The sequence below is a fragment of the Astyanax mexicanus genome, chromosome 19 (assembly GCF_023375975.1).
Source record: "Astyanax mexicanus isolate ESR-SI-001 chromosome 19, AstMex3_surface, whole genome shotgun sequence".
NCBI classification, from domain to species: Eukaryota; Metazoa; Chordata; class Actinopteri; order Characiformes; family Acestrorhamphidae; genus Astyanax; species Astyanax mexicanus.
The window spans coordinates 32,210,001-32,233,731 of NC_064426.1; the positions used below are offsets into that span (position 1 = coordinate 32,210,001).

The 23,731-nt window shown below is 39.4% G+C and overlaps 2 protein-coding genes across 3 annotated transcripts in view; one reads left to right on the plus strand and one right to left on the minus strand.

The window, feature by feature from the left end:
* Window positions 1-1,279, plus strand: part of tecpr1b (tectonin beta-propeller repeat containing 1b) — a 33,252-nt gene extending 31,973 nt beyond the window's left edge. The window contains 2 exon segments of the mRNA XM_022673259.2: window positions 594-644; window positions 647-1,279. Of these exon segments, the coding sequence (XP_022528980.2) occupies window positions 594-644; window positions 647-931 (336 nt within the window). The 3' untranslated portion in view covers window positions 932-1,279.
* A 662-nt stretch (window positions 1,280-1,941) lies between these two features.
* The window catches only part of lmtk2 (lemur tyrosine kinase 2), a 45,387-nt gene continuing 23,597 nt past the window's right edge, over window positions 1,942-23,731 (minus strand). For both annotated transcript variants that reach the window (XM_022673244.2, XM_022673237.2), the window contains exons 7-14: window positions 19,326-19,456; window positions 14,399-14,483; window positions 14,045-14,166; window positions 13,671-13,820; window positions 9,825-12,849; window positions 8,854-8,986; window positions 8,334-8,579; window positions 1,942-6,861 (exon numbers count right to left, since the gene is read on the minus strand). In XM_022673244.2, coding sequence (XP_022528965.2) covers window positions 6,833-6,861; window positions 8,334-8,579; window positions 8,854-8,986; window positions 9,825-12,849; window positions 13,671-13,820; window positions 14,045-14,166; window positions 14,399-14,483; window positions 19,326-19,456 — 3,921 coding nt within the window. In that variant the 3' untranslated portion in view covers window positions 1,942-6,832. The remainder of the gene's footprint in view (window positions 6,862-8,333; window positions 8,580-8,853; window positions 8,987-9,824; window positions 12,850-13,670; window positions 13,821-14,044; window positions 14,167-14,398; window positions 14,484-19,325; window positions 19,457-23,731) is intronic.

The following is a 23,731-nucleotide window of genomic DNA, read 5'->3' on the forward strand; positions in this document are numbered from 1 at the left end:
TATTCTAATTCAATAAAACAACAGTGTCACAGTTAAATGGCCTAAATGGGCCTTTTGGAAAGCTCAGCTGAGCAAATTTTTTTCCAGGTAACGAGTTCTGTGATTAGTCTAACGAGTAGGACAGGTGCGGTGAACACCTGATTTGCTTTCTGCACAAAAAATGCATTCAAAGAATTTCACGATTGCACTATTTCAAATTATTCTAATTCGTTGACCAGCACCTGTATATACTTTGGTTGTCAATAAAAAATTAAGAAACTTTTTTTTCTTTGTCTTGTAAAGTTGCAGTATTAGAGAAGGTTTTTTTTTTAATGACATTAAGTTATGAAAGTGGGGTTATGGAATAACTTAATTTTGTTTGATGGTCCACAGCCTTATCTCCTCCAACTCAGCCCTATATAAACCTTTATTCTCTTTTTACCTTTAAACCGACCAGCTTCACCTCCCCATCTCCTCCTCTGTTTCACTTCATTACTCCTCATAGGAGGGCATCACGTTCCACTGTGAAGCTGCCCTAAACTCCAGCCAACAACGGTGCGGGAAAAACGATCAGATTCCTGATTAAATCAGTAAATCTCTGTGTTCTCTCACAGGGAGGGTGGGAGCACCTGTCAGTCAGAGGGAATTCCACAGAGGCTCAGCGGCCAGTTCCTCGCAGCCCCCTGCCCAGCAGGAGCCAGGCGCAGGTGCAGACGCAGGTGAATGGGAATGCTGCGGGATGTTAAACCCCGCCCACCTTCCACATCCTCCTAACGACTGCCTGTCCCGCATGCCTCAGTCCGTCCACTGCTCTGGACTGTCACTCCCTCAACCCCCCCACCCCACCTTACAGAACACAGCCTCTGTTCTACCGTACGTGACTTTCATTTCCTGCTCTTTTCTTTCTTTGTGTTTGTTTTGTTTTATTTATTTATTTGTTTGTTTGTTTTGAACGTTTGCATGATTTCTGAACAGAAATTATTTATAAAAGATGAGGGGATGCCTGCTGTTGGATGTACTTACCATAGCATGTTTATTTCTATTTTATTTAATATTCTAATTATTTATTTTTATTTAAGGTGATTCATGGTCTGTTTATTTTATTTGATTTATTTATTAATTTATTCCATTTTATCACTTTTTCTTCCTTTCCCACCACATTATTGCTGTGCTGTAGTGACGCTGTATGTCTGTGTATGTCTTCTTACACATCAAACAACACAAAGGATTACAGTGTATTCTGATCTTTAAAAAAAAGTTAACAGAAATGAGTGAGTATTATTTTATCAATAAATAATATGTAAACTTTTTTTAGTTTTTGTGTTAAATTTACATTTTTGTCCCCAGTTTTATCTAAGACAATCAATCAATCCACTCACTAGGACACTTGTCTATCACTTGCAATGCTCCCAACACTTCTAATCCATATTATGGCAAGAAAATACTCACTAAGTAAAGAAAAAAAATACATTAAGAAGTGAAGACCCTTTTTCTTTAATCTTTGGGATGTGATGGATGGAGAAGATTTTGTGCAGCGGTCAGACTCTACCATCATCAATCAGCAAGATCTGATTGAAATAAATCTGGTAACATTGCAGAATCTTATTGAAACAATGCCACAGTGAACACGTGCCACAATGAAAGCTAAAGGCGCTCCAAACAAATATTATAGTGACCTTTTTTTTTTTTTGTCCAGGCAGTCACTTTAAAATTAAAGAAACAGCTAAACATGGGATTTTAAATCACTTAAAATGCCCAGATGTTTAAATGTGTAAAGTCATGATGTTTAGTGTGTAAATACTGTATGTAACATGTGTAGTGCGATGCAGTTACAGATTAATGATTAGTCAACACTGATATTTGGACAAATTAAAAAAATTAATAGAATTGACACTTGATTTTATTGCCTAATCATTGCAAACCTACTGCCATGAAGAGACAGACGGAATGAGATCAGGGAAACAGAGGTCATTTTCATTTATTTCAATAATAAACAGTGTAATTATTTATAAACAATTTCTTCAATTACACTAAGCATGATCATCAATATGAAGTAAAAATATCACCATTTTTAAAATTTACAAGTTCTAAAGACATGACCTGCATTTTCTCCCCCGCTTTACTTCAAATCTTTTTTTTCCTCAGTTTTGATCTTTTTTTTTTCGTTTGCTTAAACCGTGATATGTCGCGCATGAGCTTTAAATTACAAAATGATACCTTACCCCTAGAACTTACATCATGCCCAATTTACAGACAAAATTCAACATTTATATACATCATCCGTACAGTTCCACATTAAGTTACACTTTCTCGAGATGTGCAAGATTAAGCAAATGTATATACTGTAGAATAAAACCCAAAGAGTTTCCTTAAATAAAATTCCAAGATCAACTAAAAGAGTGCTGGTAATACAAATATTCCACTGTCCTAAAACACAGCTTACTGTAATGAATTACACAGATAATCATCATCATCACCACCATCACCTAACGCACCTGATTACTGCTCATCTCGTCCGGAGGAGGTCAATCCCAAACTCGTCGTTTCTTCAATTAAGACTCTGGATAAGCTACACAAACATGGCTGAAAATCAGATTTTAAGACAAAAAGCTTGTCCTGTCCGTTCTTTAGCTTAGTCTCTTACTCAGTCGATTCCAAAGATATGTCCATAAACAACATTCCATACATTTCCAAACATTACATTTCATTTTTTTCATAAACAAAAATGGAAATTCCTTATTTCAGCTGTCTCTTTAGCTCTCCAAACCTTTATGAACATCCTGATCTGAAACTGTAGTGTCTGTTTATAAGCTTTATAAGTTATTTAGAGTGAACGCAGTTCTGAAACCAGTACAATACCATTAATACCATTGACTTTCCCCATCCAACAGGCTATAAACACCCAGTTTCCACCAGCAAGTAAAGTATCCCTAAAGTCCTGCAGAGGTTTAGTCCAGCACACCATCGATATGCTTAAACTGAAGCACATTTTATCTACACTCTACTCTCTGTGTGTGTGAAGGCGATATGGATGAACATCCAGACAACATCAACAACATGATACATAACATGATAAACCATGATAGGATATGTAAAAGAAACAGCTCAAGAAAACAAAAAAAAAAAAGCAATAAATAATAAATCAGCTGCTCAATGAATTACCACAACCTTACAAAGTTTGGTTAATTTGCAAGAGAAAAGGAAAAAAAAATATATATATATATATAATAAAATATCATAGAATGATAAAGTGGTCCAAATATATATGCGTGGTTTGCAAAATGTGTGCACAGATTTTTTTTTTTTTGTCATTTTTAACTATTTTAACTCCAAAAATCATGTTATAAATTATAATTTATAATTTGGTAAATGTGCAACAGAATAATAAATTCTATATAGTGGTAAAAGTGTGATATACTATATAAAGTAAGATAAAACATGAATGCCACCAAAAAAAAAAAAAAGTCTTTCTTCACTTCGTGTGAATGGATATGGGATGTTACAGGCACTGTGATGATTTTTTTTTTCCCCACAACAAGCATGTGCGCGCACACACACACACACACACACACACATATCCATATCATTAACACCACCTCCTTGTTTCTACACTTTCTTTCCATCTTTCCATCTTATTAGCTCCACAGTCTATTTTACAATACTATAGATCTTTATCCGTTTCTCTGCACTATGATCGGAAGATCACTGGTTCGAATCCCGGTCACGCAGCTTGCCATCAGCTGCCGGAGCCCTGAGAGAGCACAATTGGCTTTGCTCTCTCTGGGTGGGTAGATGGCGCTCTCTTCCCGCATCACTCAATCAGCAAGAGGCTGCGTCTGTGAGCTGATGTATCAGAACCGAGTCGCTGTGCTTTCCTCAAAATGCGCTGTGATGCTACTCAGCAATGCTGCATCAACAGCATCAGTTGAAAAGAGGCGGTGGCTGACTTCACATGTATCAGAGGAGGCATGTGCTAGTCTTCACCCTCCTCCTGGTGTGTTGGGGCAAATACAAAAATAAAAATAAAAAAAAATCACTGCAGTGCTGAGAAGAATCACTTACTACCCAAATTATAATAAATAATAATAGCTGCTCTGTGGTGGTCTCTCCTGTGAGGTCCTGATCATTGAGGAACAGGGTGAAATGAAGCTAATAAAATATGCAGAGAAACAGATACTACATTACTATAGTGTGTAATTATATACAGTAGAACTACCGAGTACTACTACATGCTCAGAGGAGCTAAAAACAAAGAGGTGGTCTTAATGTTGTGGCTGATTAAAAATATCTATGCGTATACACTATGCAAAAGTTTGGCCACTCCCGTCCAAATGACATATTTCATGAATACATTTTCTACCTCCTGCAGAGCAAACAAACAAATTAACTATTGTTATTATTCTCATCTATAAATACTGTATATATGTTTCTGGCACCTTCCAAATGCATCCAGATATTCTGAGATATGTCTAACAATCTCTCCATCCACAAAACAGCTCTAGAATGCTTGTGACTTCATGCCACCCTAGCTGTGAGTGTTAAAATCTTACAGTCTTGAAGTTTGAAGTTGCATTCCTCCAAAACAATAAAGGGTAATGGCCAAAACAGACCTAAATACTGCACAACCAAGATGCTGACCCACGATTAGTGGAAACACACCAGAGACACCTTTAGAACTGATTTAGAACTGAAACAAATACAAATCATTTGCTCAAACAAATGTATAAATTGCTTCAGAAGGTGGTCTGAGACACATTTGAGACACACATTATAGCAGATTGAGGCTACATTCACACAGCAGAGGAGAAGTGGCCCAAATCTGATTTTCTGGCAAAATGCTTAGTTTAGGTTGTTCACACAATCTTTTTAGCGTGACCTATATCGGATATCTGTCTGTACACTGTGTGACGCCTGCGCAATAGAGCAACACTAAAGTTTCACTTTAATCCTGGTCAGAATCGAAATCCTATATTAAGTTTAGGCTGTTCACACAATCTTTTCAGCGTGACCCATATCGGACATATGTCTGAACGCTTTGCACTGTGCAAGTGACACGCCTGCACAACAGAGCAACGCTTCACCTTAAGTTTCACTTTAATCCTGGTCAGAATCGAAATCCTATATTAAGTTTAGGCTGTTCACACAATCTTTTTAGCGTGACCCATATCAGATATCTGTCTGTACATTGTGTGATGCCTGCGCAATAGAGCAACGCTTTACGTTAAGTTTCACTTTAATCCTGGTCAGAATCTTAAAAGCTATGAATGATTTTAGACTGCAGCTAAGTTTATTGCTAAGAATTTGCTTCAGATCGATAAAGAGGACAGGTTATCTTTTTATTTCTTTGATGCTGCAGCTGCAATGTGTTGGCACTTTTGGCAAATTCATTAGGAACACCACATGGCTTTAAGACGAGCCTTCTAATAATATTGGAAGAAACATATCCAAATAGTCCAAATATTTATATTTAAAGTCTTTTATCTTGTTTTTCTGCCACTTAAGTCATCAAATTACTGCTGCTGTCCATTTTCCTGTCTACTCACAATCACTTTCTGTTCTCCTTGCTGTCTTTTTCCTTATGTTTCACATGAAAAAAAGTTCAGTTCAGAGTCGCATTGCCTGGAATTGGATATTTATCAGATTTCAATACTACACATTACCTGCTGTGTGAACGTAGCTCTCATAACATCTCATCTCGTCTCTTCAAGACGGATTCAACAACCAAAACTCTTTCCAGTACAATCAAAATGTGACGTGAAGTGAATTTGGAGATTCCATCCCACACAGTAATCAGATTTAAATCTGACTAACGCATTTGGAGACACATTTGACCAGCAAGTGTAAATGCATTTGGTTAAAATCTAATCAAGATACAATCCATATACTATACTTTCTTGCTCTGTTAATGGAAATTGGAATTTTAAGGTTTTAACTGATATTGAATTTATCAATAATGTATGTAATTTGAGCGGAGGCATCCAAACATTTGCATACAGCCATATACACATATCTTTATATGCCCATCACCTATAAATGAACATCAAGTGGTGTTTAATTCAGGTACAATAAACTGTACTTTGCTATTATAACTGTACCAGTCTATAAAGAGTGTATTGCCAAAACACTGTGTGCAAAAACCACCTTTCGCCTTTAGAGGCATAATGACAAAACGAGTGTTGCTCCTATTTCTAAACTAGTCCCTAACAACAAAGAAGAACATCACACCAGATCTCACGCTCTGGAAGTATAATCCAGTGTTTTAAAGTAAAAGGCGAGTACCGTACGATACCAATTGCACGACTGTATATGAGCCTGTTGGCTGATCAGTGTTCTAGGAAACGTCCTCAGACTGAGCCGAGGGTGAGTGAAGAAGCTCAGCCATCCAGAGATAACAGCGCCAACGCAAGAGACAAGAAATTCCTCAGCATGTAGAGAGAGAGAGACAGAAAGACAGACAGACAGATGAGTAGCAGGACACTTAGGAAGCGCTTTAAAGACCTAAAGCTTGTGAAGCAAGACAGGTTCCTTCAAATAGCACAGATAAGAGAGAGAAAAAAAGAAAAAAAAACACTGCGAGTTCAGTCTGTGGAGATCGGAGATGGTTCTGAGGACACTACCGTGGTTAATTTCGCTGAATAAAGTGAAGGAAGAGAACACAAGGAGAGGATGCTGATGCCAGTGGTTCACTCTGTGCCGTCCTCGCCGCGAACATCTCCAAAAAGAAAGAGATAGCGATGCTGCCTGAGAAGCAACCGTAGCCTTCAAAACAGGAGTCTGAAGTGTCTCTCCAACAAAATCTTTACAAAATTTGTCCTTTAGCCTGAACACTTTAGTTAAGACAACCTTTCAGTTCTTAGTCCTTCTCTCCATCTTCACTGCTTCCTGTGGAGGACACAAAAAGAAAACTAATTAGAAAAGAAGACAAATGAATCCTTATATATAAAGTATCAGTCAAAATTTCAAGGACTAACGTCCACGTCCAGCAGGCCCGGGGAGATGGCGGCAGCTTTCTCTCTCTCTTTCTCTTTCTTTCTCTCTTGGACTGAATACATATAATTTAGACTTGGGCGATGAATGTGTTTTATTAGAGCAAGTTGTTTCTTTGGTATCCATGGTGATTGCTATGCTGTTGCTAAGTGGTTGATAGGTGGTTGCTAAGGTGTTGCTAGGTGGTTGGTATGGTGTTGCTATGGTATCCATGGTGTTGCTAAGTGGTTGATGGGCAGTAGCTAAGGTGTTGCTAGGTGGTTACCAAGGGGATGCTATGGTATCCGTGGTGATTGCGTTCGTGTTGCTAAGTGGTCGATAGGCGGTTGCTAAGGTGTTGCTAGGTGGTTGGTATGGTGTTGCTAAGGGGTTGATGGGTTGTAGCTAAGTGGTTGATAGGCAGTTGCTAAGGTGTTGCTAGGTGGTTGGAAGGCGGTTGCCAAAGTGATGCTATTGTATCTGTGGCGATTGCTATCGTGTTGCTAAGTGGTTGATATGCAGTTGCTAAGGTGTTGCTACCTGGTTGGTATGGTATCCAGGGTGCTTGGTATCGTTTAGCTAAGGGGTTAATAGGTGGTTGCTAGGTGGTTGGTATGGTGTTTCTATGGTATTCGTGGTGATTGCTATGGTGTTGCTAAGTGGTTGATAGGCAGTAGCTAAGGTGTTGCTAGGTGGTTGGAAGACGGTTGCCAAGGTGATGCTATGGTATCTGTGGCGATTGCTATCGTGTTGCTAAGTTGTTGATAGGTGGTTGCTAAGGTGTTGCTACCTGGTTGATATGGTATCCAGGGTGCTTGGTATGGTTTAGCTAAGGGGTTAATAGGTGGTTGCTAAGGTGTTGCTAGGTGGTTGGTATGATGTTGCTATGGGTTTTATTGGTAGTTGTTAAGGTGTTGCTAGGTGGTTGATAAGGTGTTGCAAAGGGGTTGATAGGTGGTTGCTAGGAAGTTTGTATGTTGTTACTACATGGTTGATAGGAAGTTATTAAGATGTTGCTACCTGGTTGGTATGGTTTAGCTAAGGAGTTAATAAGTGATTGCTAAGGTGTTGCTATGATGTTGCTAAGTGGTTGATAGGCAGTTGTTAAGGTGTTGCTAGGTGGTTGGTATGGTGTTGATATGCAATTGCTAAGGTGTTGCTATGTGGTTGGTATGGTGTTGCTAAGGGTTTGATTGATAGTTGTTAAGGTGTTGCTAGGTGGTTGGTATGGTGTTGCTAAGTTATCCATAGTGGTTGATATAATGTTGCTAGAGGGGATGATAGGCGGTTGCTAAGGTGTTGCAAAGTGGTTGCTAGGGGTTTGCTAAGTTGTTGCTAGGTGGTTGGTATGGTGTTGCTAAGTAGACAGTATAATGTGAGAAACTCACCTCCTTGTTCGATATCGGAGTCTGTGAGGTGGGTGAGGGAGAAGCTGGCGATGCTTGCTGGCGAGATGGAGAAGCGGGAGTAGGTGGAGGGGCTGGTCCAGCTCTGTTCTGAGGAGCGATTAGCAGGGGGTGGAGAGAAGAACCTGGATGCTGCTGTGGCTCTGCTGCTGGCAGAGCTGTCCGGCCCTGGTTTAGAAAGGAAAGACGGCTCTGCTGAGAAGTCATCGTCCCACTCGAACGCACCACCTGTAGCAGAATAAACGCAGAAATTAACTTAATCTTAGGCCCCAGCCAGAAACACAGATGCCTCAACAATTATTGTATTCGTTACAAGATCACAATACTTTTTTTTTTTTTTTTTTACATATAGACAAAATTAATGGGACACCTGCTCATTCATTTTTTCTTTAGGAATCAAGCGTACTAAAAGTTTAGAATGTCTTTGTCCAGGAAAGGCATCCATTACTAGATTTTGGAGAATTGCTTTTGTACATATTGTGCAGCAGTGCTATTTTATTACCTTCTTCATCTGTGGAGCTCTCCGAGTTTGTAAACCTGTTAAGGTAGCTGGAGGAGGATGGCGGGCTGCTGAACTCAGACACTTGGCTGTTAGAGCCTAGCGTATGATCTCCAAGTTCTTTCGTAGGAGTTTCCTGTATAGAGAGATGATCATTTAAGAGATATCCCATTAAAGCTCACTTATGCTAAACATTTTGTGTGTCACAGCCCCTCATGTAACTAAACGTTGTTACAGCCAGAAAAAAGCCTGGGGACCTTCCAGATACCCGTTTTTTAGAATGAATATATGTGGCTTTGCAGGAATAGCAGCAGAAGCACACTGGATAACATTTTTTAACTATTTATTATACTATATTGCCCTCTTCCACCTTAGGAACACTACTAATTTCAATTTAAAAGAAAAATCTTAACCTCTGCTTTGGATGGATGGATGGATGGATGGATAGCATGACATGTATAGTTTAATTTGTCTTCTGTGCAGGGCTAGTAGATTATTTTTTTTCAGATTAGTTAATTAGTCAATGATTATTTGTGCCATGCCTTTCTGCTTTCTGTGGGTACAACTCCTGTTCCTAGCTTTCTTCATCACTTTAAACTAATAGATGGAAACAGCTGGATGTGGGATTTAAATGCTCTTTAAATGCCCACCAGAAATTATATTTAGTGAGAAAACATGTAATTTGCTGAGTGTGAACTAAGTGAGTGAGAAGCAATTACCCCACTCCCATTGCATTTCTGTCCCCAGCACTCTGTGTTTACTGTATTACATTTACAAATTAACAATTATTCACCAATGAAATGCGGAGTCAACAATATTTTATAATCAATACTGACAAGTATTATTATTGCAACTCTTCGGCAGTGAGGCTGCACGTGTATCTTGCTATGAAGATTCACAAATAGACAAGCGAAATAGACTGTTTCCTAAAAGAAAAAACATAAAAATTGCTAGGAGTGTGACGAGTGTACTACCTGGTCAAAGAGGAAAACAGTCACATCATCAAAGAACGACACTGCCCTCCTGTTCTCTCCATTACTGTTCCCTGCTGCTGTGGGTTTGGAGGTCTGGAGTGACTTGGGCTTAAGCAGGCTTTTCAAGTTGCTGGCGTCGCTGTTGTCCGACACTATAACAGGCACCGGATGAACGACATCGTCCTCACTTTCAGATCCGGAGCTGTGCAGTCTGTAAGCTCGCACGTCATCATCAGAGTCGTCGCTGTTCTCATCCTCCTCGTCGGCGTCCATTCCATCTTCTGACCCGCCAGCCACCGTCGCTCCATCCAGCTTCCCAAGGTATCTGCCCTCCATATCAGGCTCCTTCTTCTTTGGGCCTTCCCCAGCGTAGGTCCTTACAAGCTTTGCGTGGACCACGTTTTCTGTCGAAGGCTTTGTTGAGGTAGGGGGTGTTGCTTCGGGGGCTTCCGAGATCACCCTGGAATGACTTTGACCTTCTAAGAGATCAGAAAACGACTCCAACCTTTCTTCATTCTTGCCAAAATCAACAGAGACTGGCTTTTCTTGATCCCAGTCCTCCTCTGTGGTGAGGACTAACTCAGGCAGGTAAGTTACATCAGCATCTGATGATTCAGTTTCTGGACTAGAACGGTCCTGTTGAACACCAGCAGATTTGGAATCTTCTGGCTTCTCTTTCACTTCAAGAGGAAATAACGGAGAATCCCCAGGAGAACCCCCTACTGCTGAGCCATTTCCATCATCTACCACGGAGCTCACAGGCCAAGAAGAAGCATCAGCAGAAGTCCCACCATTGATTTCCCCACTGTCACTCTTCTTATCCTGTTCTTCATTATCAGAGAAGTAAGCTGAATCTCTGTAGTTTCCCCCAATTTGTGCATCACCAATGTCTTGGTGGCCATCTCCATTTTCCTGAACATCAGGTACACTGTCCACTTCAGATACAACAATCTCTGGAGGAGCCAAGTTTGATACAGCAGGTTCAGTTACTGCAGTCCTGCTTTCCTTCTCTTCAGTGCCATCCTTTATACTTAACTGAGAATTCCACTCAGGCGACTCCAGGTTCTCAGTTTCGTATCCACTGTCAGCAGTTTTGTAAGGTGGCTGGAGCTTATGAACCACAGGGGTGTCTAGAGACTCTACTTGTCCGACATCTCGATGAATGTCTAGAGAATCTAACGAATCAGGAGTCTCAGCTGAGTTCTCGACAGTTGGTAACGTGGACGATATGCTGTCCTCCAGAAGGCTATCCTGACTAATCTGATCCAAGCAAGAGTCTGAGATCAAAAGTGAAGACACGTCCTGAGATAATACGGATTCTTTCTGATCCATGTCTTCGTCTTCTGGAAACTGAGCATCTTCAGTTTTTCTACTCTGACTTCCATCCAAAAGCATTTCGCTCAAGGAATCAGTGCTTATACCCTCAGTTAGGCCGCTATCTGCTTCTGTTGATTTATCTACAGGTGAAGAAGCCTGAAGTTTCTGCTCAGAAGGCTCATCAATCTCTATGTATTGTCCATTCTCCTTAGAGAGTCTACTGAGACCTTCTTCAAGGCTGGGAGTTTTGGCATCTATGCACAGAATGTCTGTTGTGGCACTTTCAACAACTAACTCTTGACTATCCACTGGAATTGCAATGGCGCCTCCAGCGCTCTCAGAGGTAGTCGACTCAGAGGTCGAGTAAATCCAACTTTTTGAGGAATCTAACTGAGCTAACTGAGAACTTTTCTCACTGGAAGAGCCATTCATGTCTGGCAGCTGGTTGCTACAGGTTTCTTCTGTTAAGAATATATCCGAAGGCAGCAGTGTTTCACTTCCTTTTAAAGGCGATAAGAAATCTCCTAAAATTGGACTCACCAAGTCCAAGAATTCATCTCTTAGCTGAGCAGAGTTCACCCCAGGTTTCGAGGTGGTCGAGAGGTCGTCAGTGACGTTCAATCTACTCGAGGCATCAACGTCACTGAAGGGGTTTACTACTTTTGCTACATCAGTGTGTCGGATTGCAAACTCCCTTTCAGCCTCTGGCAAACCTGGTCTTGGACTCTCTTTCAGCAGGTTGTTTTCTTTGAGAAACAAAAAGTTATCAGCCAGTTTCTCCACGTTCAGAAGCTTCATTACATCTGGATTCTCTTCCTCAAAGTCTCCCAGAAGAATGGGTTCTTGTTCAGGCCCTAAAAAAGTGGTGCTGAGGCCTTCACGTTCCACTGCACCCTTTGGGTCGCCATGCAAGCTGATCTCGGGAAGCTCCATGAAGCCACTCCGAAAAGAATGAGAGTCCTCCAGTTTTGAGTCGCTTTCACTGAAAATGTTTGCATGGTAAGGACTGTCATGGTCACTCGAAGACCATATATGGCTGTCCTGAAGGTAGGAGTCTTTTGAATCTATGCTCTGGTGAAAGAAATCTGCGTCCGTGCTGGATTCATCCAATCGAATGTCCTGCAAGACGACATACTGCTCCTTGTTCGATGCCGTGGCTCCTTCAGCACCTTGGCTGTCTAGAACTCCCACGTCACTTTCACTTTGCTCCTCTAACTGGATGTAGTACTCGTTCCTCGAAGTAGATCCTCGTGCATCAAACACTGGCACAGTCCCGGGGACTCTCTTAGCCTCAGCTTCAGCCCCAGTTTCAGGGAAGTGTGCCTGAATGTCCTGCCGAGGCACCGGAAAGAACATGCTGTGGTAGTTCAGCGTGGTGTCCATGTTAGAGCGATTGTGCCCATCGTAGTGGTCATGCTTGGCTGCTTCCCACACATATTCAAAGCTGAGTCCGCGACTCGTCTCGGTCACCGTGAGCATCTCATCCGGTTCACGTCCGTCGTCGAACTGCTCCAGGATGGGGAACGAGGAATGGCTGACAGTGGCCTGCCGAGTGGTGGGGTTGGGTTTGAGGGAGCTCCAACGCTGCTCAAAGTCATCCTCGACTTCTTTCTGGCCCTGCATGCGGAGGTACGTAAGCAGGCGATGAACTTCCTCAGCTGTGGCTCTCTTGTCTGCTGGCAGCCAACAAAACTGAAGGACTTCATACCTGCAGAAATACAAACACAATTAGTTTCAATTAGTTAAAAGAGACCAACCTTTGTTTGCAATTACAGAGGACAGACATTTCCTGGAGATCTTGATCAAGTGTGAACACACTGCAGCAGGGATTTTGGTCTATCCCTTCATACAGATCTTCTCCAGATCTTTCAGGTTTTTTGAGTTTTAGCTCACTCCAAAGATTTTTTATTGGGTTCAGTGGCTAGGCCACTCCAGGAGTTTGAAATGCTTCTTATGGAACCATTCCTTAGTTTCCTTGAAATTTAAATGGGCCTAGACATGTGCTGGTGTGGGGGGAAGTTTGAACAGCACCTTGTGTTTCTTCCATTTTCTAATAACTGCACCAAGAGCTGTTGACACCCCAACAAAGCTGCTTGGTGCTTATTGTCTTGTAGCCCATCTCAGCATTGTGCTTGTCTACAGTTTTGTCCCTGGTGTCCTCAGACAGCTCTTTGGTCTTGGCCATGGTGAAAAGGTTGGAGTGTGATTGATTCAGTATGTGGACAGGTGTCTTTTATACAAGTAATGAATTCTAACAGATGTGGTTAATACAGGTAATGAGTGCAGAACAAGTCTGTGAAGGCCAGAACTCTTTGGTAGATGATCAAATACGTATTTCATGCAATAAAATGAATTACTTCAAAATCATACAGAGTGATTTTCTAGAGTTATTCTGTCTTTTATAGTTGAAGCATCTAACATAACAATTACAGAGCTCTCCATTCTTTGTAGTTAAGAAAACTTGCAAATTCGCATCATATCAAAATACTTATTTCCTCACTGCCAACAACCCAAAATAAGATGATGTACCATCTTTCTGAGTAGGGTAGATCCAGCTGAGGCTTGAGGAGTTTGATCTGCTGGTCTCTAATTACATGGTGGAGAACCTCTCTATCGGACAGGTGAGTGTACGGTTGATTTCCTCGCTCAAATAACTCCCACAAGGTCACGCCCAATGCCCTGAAAACACACAAATTGATCTTTACCACATTTTCTTAAGTTATTTGTAATATAATGTTATGAATTAATAGAAAACATAAAACCAATAAAAATGTTAATTTAGTTCAATCTTATATCAGTATTACTCTATACATGTACAGAAACAACAAAGCATGCAACTGTTACATCTTGTAAAACAGCTTTATTGTTAAAAAAAAGTGCACATAATGTTTGGAAGCACCTACCAAACATTGCTGGGTTTAGTTTGTTCTGAAGTTATGACACCTCCATGCAGCTCACCAACCAGCTCCGGGGCAAGCCAGCGCAAAGCTACACACTGGTCCTCCTCTGTGGTGATGTAATCCTCCTACCACAACCAAAGAAATAACATTAGTCTCAGTCCAGTATTACTATTACTGTCTTCAATCAATGTCAACCAACTGTGCAAAGCTGAATTAAATCTTGGTTGGATAATGTGCTGATTACATTTTTAGGTGTGTGCTGAACTAACAGTTAAAAAGGTTAGGTAATTTTCGTAGAGACTTCTGGGTATGTATATAATAAAACATATGTTAATAATGTAGAAAACAGATACTCACTTTAAATCTGGAGGGGCCAATGCTATAGTCTCCTATTTTGACAGTCAGATCTGTTGTAAGGTAACAGTTCCTCAATGCCAAGTCACTGTAAGTAAAGAGGAAAGTAATAATTAATGTTTATATATAAAGCAGTGATTTGAAAAATGGTCATTTACCTATAGTAAAGGCCACGCATTCTGACGACTCTGACGACTAACATGAAATTACAATACAACGTGCAGCCCTAGTATAATTTGTATTATTTCTAGAGACCTTATTAATGAGGAGACAGACTACTGACCGCTGTATGAATAGAAGTTATTGTAACGCTAATCATGACAAAGTCCCGCTCTTCCGCAAAAACAACCAATCAACTTGGAAGAGTCAGTGTGCTAGTGGGGAAGCCTCCCTCACTGTGGAGATGTGCGCAGGCGCAGTTGCCATAACATGCTGTACATTCGACTTTTTGTACATTACAAACTGTTCATGAAGTTTTTTATCAGATTTGATCAATGATGTAAAATATGTCTCTGAACTGGTATCTGATATTTGGTTTCCAGTAGTGCTGGACAGGAAAATTAAAACCGGTATGCGTTTTTCACATACCCCCATACCACTAGAGGCTGTGACGCCCTGTGAAGTCAAACACTTATCTAGTGCTGTCCTGTCTGGAAAGGAAAAGAGACCCTTTTAAATATATTATTATTGTAGCGTGAAGGATAATATTGATGCACACTGAATTTAATTTATTTGTTAACTGGAAAAAGAAGGGAATTGTGGCTGATTTTAATACTGTAATTCCTCTTATGGCTTCAGGAATAACATACTGTATAGTTAATTGATATTAAACTTGTGGTTACTTAAACTTTTGGATACTTAAACATGAAGTATTTTAGGTCCATAAATGTGTTTATAGAACTATTAAAATATTTTGAAAAGGAGACAGTTGAAGATGCTGGCGTATCTCTTTTTAAGGTCTACTGTTCAAATCCTTCAGCTGTTTTTCTGCTAATAAAATCTGATTTCATCATGTATTGTGTCATTTTGTTGGATAGTAATCAATGCCTTAATTTGAAGCCTTAGTGTTTTATTTTATATGTACTCCTAACAGTACAGTAACTCACAAAACTATATTAAGTTAAAAATAATAATAATAATAATAAAAATACAGTAATATACTGTGAGACTGTCAGAAGTAAATAATAAACTACAAACCAAAAGAAAGCACCTTTGAACCTTTCCATTTACTAATACTTTCATCAGAAAAGTTTTACACGCTTAATGTCTAGGGAGCGATTACAGGGACTCCTGTAGTTTCTGTTCTCCCCCTGGCAACAAAATCACTGATGCTGGAGCTTTTCCCGACTCACTCACACAGCATCAGGATATTGTTCCCCGGGAGAAACACTGGGCTCACAATGGCAGCAAAAGAGCATTGCAGCACATATGGTGACTCATTCAGACTGACCCGCTCATGACCAGCGGGGCTCTGATTTCAGCTTGGCCCTGCCACCTCCACTAACACAGGATCCAAGAGTACAGCCTACAGCTGGGACATCGCTGACACTAGGGCTCTTCGCTCGTACAGGCAGGGGCTACTGTCAGGCTGACTGAAACCGCTGCAAGATAAATGCACTGCACTGATATTTCAGACACTGTAGGCCGCCCTTGGCAAATGCAGTTCATACAGTACTGAGTACTGACGTCCGCTCACTGAGAAACGGAGCAACGCTTTTGGCCGTACATGGCAAATTCAGAAAGTGCTAAGCACTAGGAGGGAATTATAAGGGAGGGTACCAGCAGATTTAATCTGTAAATGAATGGGAAGATTAAATTGAAAAAGAATATAAGGGAAATAAAGTTTTTTTTGAATGGGTGGTGATGGGGTGAGAACACCCAGAATTTTCTTTTCTCAAATTATCTTGAAAAAAAATGAGGATTAATATTTTGGGATTGTTACCTCAGGCTTATCTCAAGATAATGATGTTTTTTTCCCTCAGATTAAATATATCAGGGTAATTATATCTACCTTAAGTAATGGGGGAGGTTACTATCACTTGAGACTTTTTTTCCCTTAAATTATAACAGAATTATTATTAGACAGGCCACTGAATGCTGTATGAATGAGAATTCTCTAAAAACATTAATCATGGTGCCCATTCCAGGACAAAGTCCCGCCCTTCAGCAAAACAGCCAATCAGATTTTATCAGTGATGTAAAATATGTTTCTGAAATGGTAATAAAACTTCTGGTTTCCAGTATACTGGACTATTTTACCTTCAATTATTTCAGAATTATTATTTCTGGATAATTATGCTTTTTTTTCAGATTAAATATCTCAGGTTAATTCTATCAAAGTAATGGGGGAGGGGGCTATCAGCAAAAACTCTTTTTCCTTAAATTATTACAAATTATTACCTCAGGATAATTATCTAGAAAAAATACTATTTTTTATAAATTATATTACGATCAAGATAAATACACATTTTTCTCAAATTATTTTAACTCAAGATTATTATATTTAAATAATCGAATGTTCTTCTTAAAATTATTTATCTTGTGATTACTTTCTCAGACAAATTATCTAGAGATAATTACTCATTTTTTCTCAAACTAATAATCTCAGATTAGTTATTTTGAAATAATTCAGAGAAGATCCATGTAAGAAATACATTTTAAAAATCAGGCTTCCGCCCAAATCTTGAGTCGAGTCATTTTATAAGTATTTTATAAGCAGTATAGTACGTTTTTTTAGTTTTTTTTTTTTTTTTACCTATATAATTATGTTCCACTCGTGTTTTTCCAGACCTCGGTCATATAAAGCAAAAAGACTACAACAAACTTTTCCTTACTCTCTCAATCCTTTTTTAATCAGCTGAAAAACTGAAATACAGGACTAAAGGAAAACTCTTCTCTTACACCCTTTCGGGCCCCTGTGAGAGTGGCAGCACTAAATCAGCTTTGTGCCCCAAAGGAAAAAAGGGGAAAGGTGGCATTTTAATGGCCCCTTGTTACAACATGATATCTCCATGCCTTTTTCTGAGTTGTAGAACAGTTACAAATCGGGCTCCCCATCCCCCGACATACATACATCTCACTGAAATGTGAAGGGGATCCTTTTACACTGGAAGCGCAGAATCATCATATCTCTGCACCAAAGGAGAGTCGACACCCAGCAATCCATGGGAGCTGTGTAATTGGACTCCTTTCTGTGTATTCTGAGCATGCAAAACAGAGCACACCGAGCTGAGAACTGCACGGCACCCTAAAGGGCCCGGCCTCGCTTCCACTGAACACTCACTGCTGGTAGTGGAAAGCAGAAAATAAAAATAATAATGGAAGGAAAATTGAAAAAAATAAGAAACTGAGCGTTTTGGAACTGCCATTCAGGAGAAGATTCTCCGCCTCCACAAGAACAAAAATGTATATGGGTTAAAACTGGAAACAGGAGAACAGGGGGAAAAAAGGGGAAACAGGGGAACGGCATTTCGGCCTGCTTGCGTAGTTTTACAACTTGGCACCACCAGGCGCTTCTTTGATCATGTGTCAGATGCATGAAGGTTATGCAATGTCAGAGGAGCAAGTGCATGGGTTAATGACAGGGCTTGATACGTTTGAGGGAAACCTCAGAGGAACTGACGGAATACACACCTGTGTCTTGTATTTATATCCTCTTTAAACTCTAGGGGCCTGTATGTGTAGCCACACTTCAGTACTTACATGTTAATCATTGTATACGACTCAAATAGATAGATTATACATATATAATAACTGAAGACTAACAAATGTTTAAAGATGAATTGCTATAAAAATTAATGTCATTTTATGTCTAACATTTTATAATGACACTTAATTAAGATTTATTCTGGAGCATTTCTATTAGTCCATTCATCATAAAATTTTGACATAATGTAAAAAAAAAAAAAAAAACAGCTGCTAGATTACCATTACTCTGTACACCTTCTCATTCGACGTTTTTCTACATTGTAGAATAATATTAAAGATATGAAAACATTAAAGGACACAAATGGAATTATCTAGTAAACTAGTAAAATGAAAAAAAATAATCCCCTGATCTAAACCTGATGAACTGAGATGGTGATTTGAGGTGAATTTGGATGAGCTGAAGCTTCACAGCATGAAGGAAAAGCAACTATTGTTCAGCACCTCCAGGAACTCCTTCTTCAAGATGCTAAGAAAACTATTCCAGGTGACTCTCCCTCATGAAGACACTGAGATTAAAATAACAAGAGCGTGCAGATCTGTCCTTAAAGATAAATGTGATACTTAGAAGAATCTACAGCATAAGTGTAAGTAATGTTCCTGTTTAGCTTAAATGTCTTCAATACTAAATTTACAATGCCAAATATCATAAAAAAGAAAGAAGAGGAGGTGTGTCCAAACTTTTAACTATAGTATATATGTGTGCAGATGTCTGCATGCCAAGATATGGACTGGCATTCTGTCCCAGGTTAATGCCCGCAGTGCCCGATACACTCATCCAGCTGAGCGCATGTGTGATTGGCCGCCATGTTGAGCGTAAAGTATTGTGTGTAGAGTGTTGATTGTAAAGCATCCTTGGGTTTCATGACAGGCACTAGTCTAACTTTAGTTTAACTTCATTCATTTATTCATTCATGCAGTGATTATATACAACTTCACCTTACAACTACTGTTACCACTAACATTAGTTTTATAAGCCCTTTAACAGAGCCCTGAGGGACTCCACAGCCTAGGATATGTTAAACCACCTACTTACCAACTTACTAAACAGCCCTTAATAAATATAAAAATATCATCTGGTTAAGGGTTTACAACTCTTTAATAAATCTATGGCTCAAAAGGTTACTATAAAGCTACAGACTCAGAGCATCCCAAGTTCAGAGACCTTCTTCCCATACTGTATTTTCTGAACCTTTTCACGAGTCATCAAAGAGAAGTGGCGAACCTGTGCAGGAAGTTGTGCTTATGGAGGTGAGTAACCCCTGCAGCTATCTCACATGCTATCTTCTGCAGCTGCAGCAGCTCTCCGTTCCTGTACAGCCAGTCATGCTGAGCTACGTAGCTCCTCAGGTCACCCTGCAAGACACAGCACAAATCAGATAACATTAACATCCACATGTAAACCAAGAGAAACACACACACAAAGCACTACGTCTGTATATAATATAATACGTGTGTATAGTATAAGCCAAATAATGTGGTAATATCCATATTAGCCATATACTCATAATGTAGGTTTTCACTGTAAAAGCCCAAGGGTGATTTTCACAAACTGAACCACTGAGGGGCAGCAATCTCTCTCAGCACAGCTCCATTTACTGCCGCCCAGGGACTGAACCAAATAAGGAAAAGACCATTTAATGGAGTGTACTATATGCTGTGTCACAGCAATTTAAAAATAAAAGAGCAGTGGTCAGACTAGCTCGGAGATTCAGGGCTGTTCCTCTGGCTCGGGTTTCCCGGGCCGCACAGGCCAAAGACCAGTTTAGGAGACGAGAGCAGCCGTCTGCGAGACGTCTCCTGGTGCCAGCAGGGAAATAGGCCAGGGTCATCATCATCATATTCGCCCAAATACACGCAGAAACCACTTAAAAATGATTAATTTTATTTTATCAAACTGAAAACCTCTGGAATATAATCAATAGAAACATAGATGCTTTAATTTTTGCACCAGGAGTGGTATAAAAGTTATACAAAAGCAGTGTAAGTGTAAGACTGGTGGAGAAGAACATGCCAAGATGCATGAAAACAGTGATTAAAAACCAGGGTTATTCCACCAAATATAAATATAAACTAGTTTTCTTTGCATTATTTGACTTCTGAAAGCTCTGCATATTTTTATTACTGTAGCCGTTTCTCATTTTCTGCAAATAAATGCTCTAAATTACAATTTTTCATATGGAATTTGGGAGAAATGTTGTCCCTAGTTTATACAATAAAACAACAATGTTCATTTTACTCAAACATTTACCTATAAATAGCTAAATATAGAATAAAAAGAAGCAGCAGCAAAAGAAAATGTCCAAGTGCTGCTCATGTATATCTATATGGAGCTAAGTGTAGCCATAAAGGGAAGGGGAGGACAGTGTGAGGGCAGTGTGACACTGGTACTGAAGAACATCCGACTGTGGCTGAGGGTACTCACACCCGAACATCCAGGCCTAAGTGTCATGTGTGGAATGCAGCAATGGAGACACTGCTCACACCCCTGACAACCCAAAATGGTTGAGAAGCTTTCGGCAAAAGTGTCAAGGCTGCGGCTGTGAGGGTGATGGGTAGCTATGTTTATGTGCTCTACAGTTCCCCCAGGCCCCAGGCCTTTAACTGGCTGCCTTTACAACAAGCCTCCTGCTGTGCTGGTCATTTTTACCCAAACCAAAAAAAAAGTTTGTCCTACAAGTTTGTGGACAACATACATCACTTTTAATGAATGCTTTCAACTGCTTTAAGTCTCAACCATTGCTGACACAGATGTGCAAATGCTGGTAAACTTGAAAAGCTGAAAAGGCCCTAGCACTGGGCTGTGGAGCACTGCAATTGTGGTATCTTAAACTATGATGCTTCACAATAACTTGGATTTTGAGCATATGTAGCATATATCGAGCATATGGCACTCAAATAATATTCCACCAGGAGTGCAGGCATAAAGTTATCCGAAAGCAGTGTGTAAGACTGGGGGAGGAGAAAATTTTCTGCAAATAAACGCTCTAAATGACAATATTTTTATTTGGAATTTGGAAGAAATGTTGTCCATAGTTTATAGAATAAAACAACAATGTTCATTTTACTTGAACATATACCTATTAAAAATAGCAAATGGTGGAAAAACTGATTAAAAAACTGAAGTTTTTTCTTTTTTGTATATATATATATATATATATATATATATATATATATATATATATATAATATAAACTGGAAACCATCATACAAAAACGGCCATCATCACAATATGGATTTTATATAAAATCATGATATTACTGCTGTGTTACACTATACTGTACACGCTAATATATGGCACATATATATTCCTAACAGCAATGTTTAAAAATCTAGCAAAAAGCCGTCTCCAACACTAGCAGAATAAACTTTTTTATTTATTTATTTTTTTAATAAAGCCTTGATTTTAGAAAACCAAAAAAACTAATAAATGCTTTTGCTTACTTTGAGTAATTGTTACAAGTAAACAATCACTGGTTGAGTAAACAACCGTTATTAATATGTCAACTACAGGTCAAAGCTCTAAAAGCGTCCCGCTGGTCTGCTGCGGGTTAAAGGAGGAACAACTGTGGCTCATAGCTCGAGTTGCTGCATAATGAAAGCATAATGCTTTACTGAGTGAAATCCTGTTCAGTGTCAAGGCTGGATCTCCTCACATAACACGTCCTTGTCAACAACAGAGAGAGGAAACGAGTAAACGGTGTTGGGCTGGAGTTCAACCTCAATTACATCTACCCCTGCCTGGGGTTTTAGCTTTAGGTGCCAGATCCACATTCATAATGAACTAAACTATTTTATACTGTATTATAAAAGCGATTCCACACATACCAGCCTATACATTTTCATTAGCATATCACATGTAAACCTGACATGCTAACTATATTTTTGCTTTGATAAAAAAAGCCAACATCCATTATCACAATGTGCTGAGTGCTTGGAGGGAGTGAGTAGAATCGATGTACCATCAATTCATTTACCCACCCAGGCCAATTGCCCAATTGCCCAACCTGGTTGAGAAAGGCCAGTTGTGCTCTCTGGGGCTCCGACTGCTGATGCCGAAGTAGAATGAACTAGGACTCTAATACTAATACGGAACTGTTCTGCACATTTCCAGCAACAAAAATAGGTTCTGGAACCTAAAAAGTAAGTTCCCAGCTGGAAACAAAGAATAGTAGGTTCTTTAGGGCGAGCCTGTAAGGGTCCTCTGTTTATGGTATATTTTGTTACGTATCCTAGATTATTCTAAAACTGGTGAAAAAACTTACACACATTTAAATAGCACTTTTAATTAAAAATATTCTGGCATTGGAATTGTCATAAAAATGTTTTAATGTCATACACTGGACTACTTACAAATACATTTTAAACTTATTAATAAATAAATACACTTCTTGCGAATCAGATAAAATAAATAAAAAATAAAAAAAACTTAAAGGCCCCAGCATTGAGCTGTGGAGCACTAGAATTGTAGCATATAATTGATTTTGAAAACTCCTCAAAAAAAGGAGGAATTGGGGCGTTGGGGTTCTGACCAACTAACACATGTTCTGACCCCACTAACACAAAAGGCACAGGTGATATGGCTCTAATATCACAATATCGCAGGGTATTTTTTTTTAAGGATAACAATATTCTAGGCAACATGAAAAATTGAAAAGCGCTACAAGAACCCTCAAATTACATCCATTTAAAGAGCACTTCTAATTAAGAATATTCTGGAATTGGAATAACAAAAAGAAAATATTAAGTTAACATAAATACAAAACTACAGAGAAGTGGAATGACTTTTGATTAAAGGTGAGTTGTAGAAGCAGAACCACAAACTTGATTCATCTGTTTCAGTTTCTTGAGAGCACTCTTTTTTGGCATTTTTTGATTTAAGGTGTTAAGGTGAATTTATTTAAGTAAGTTTAATTCACTGAGTGAATGAAGGTGTTTCATAGAAATGTGGTGAGCTTTAGGATGTGTCTTATGTGTGGACAGTTCGGCATTGATGAGCATCACCATCTGTTTGCATACTAAGTAATAAAGACAAAAAATAGAGGGGGGGGGGGGGGGTATACTGTTTTAAGCTTTAATTTATGGTTTTACAAATTGGATAATGACCTAAAGAACCTAAAAAGGTATTCTTTAGTAATATTTCAATAATATTTGAGCCATTTAGCATCTTAAATATAGAATCTATTCTGTAAATGTCTGGCATAGCAGTAGTAAGTTGTAATCCTCCTCCCACAATACATCCTGTTCTACACTCTCTCACTCTGGGGTACATTAGGGGTAAATACCCCCTCCCCACCAACCCACACATACATACACCCTCTACTCCCACAGCTGCATACTGAAGACCGCCTTTACAGCAGAGACTGTCACTCAGCCCCAGCAGCAAATGGCATTCAGCAGGGCTGCTCCGATTGCACCCAGCCGCTATATTTCTGTCCAAAATGTAATGAGTCAGGGTTACCAGTGGTTACCAGTCACACACACACAGACAACAAGCATCAATCAGCACAGTACCTCCCACCCAGTACAGTTGTGCTATAGATACTATGTGTTTAAAAAAAAAAGGATGAATAATAATTTTTAAAAATGACAACATGATAAAGAGATTTTTTTTTCACGATTATGGTTAAA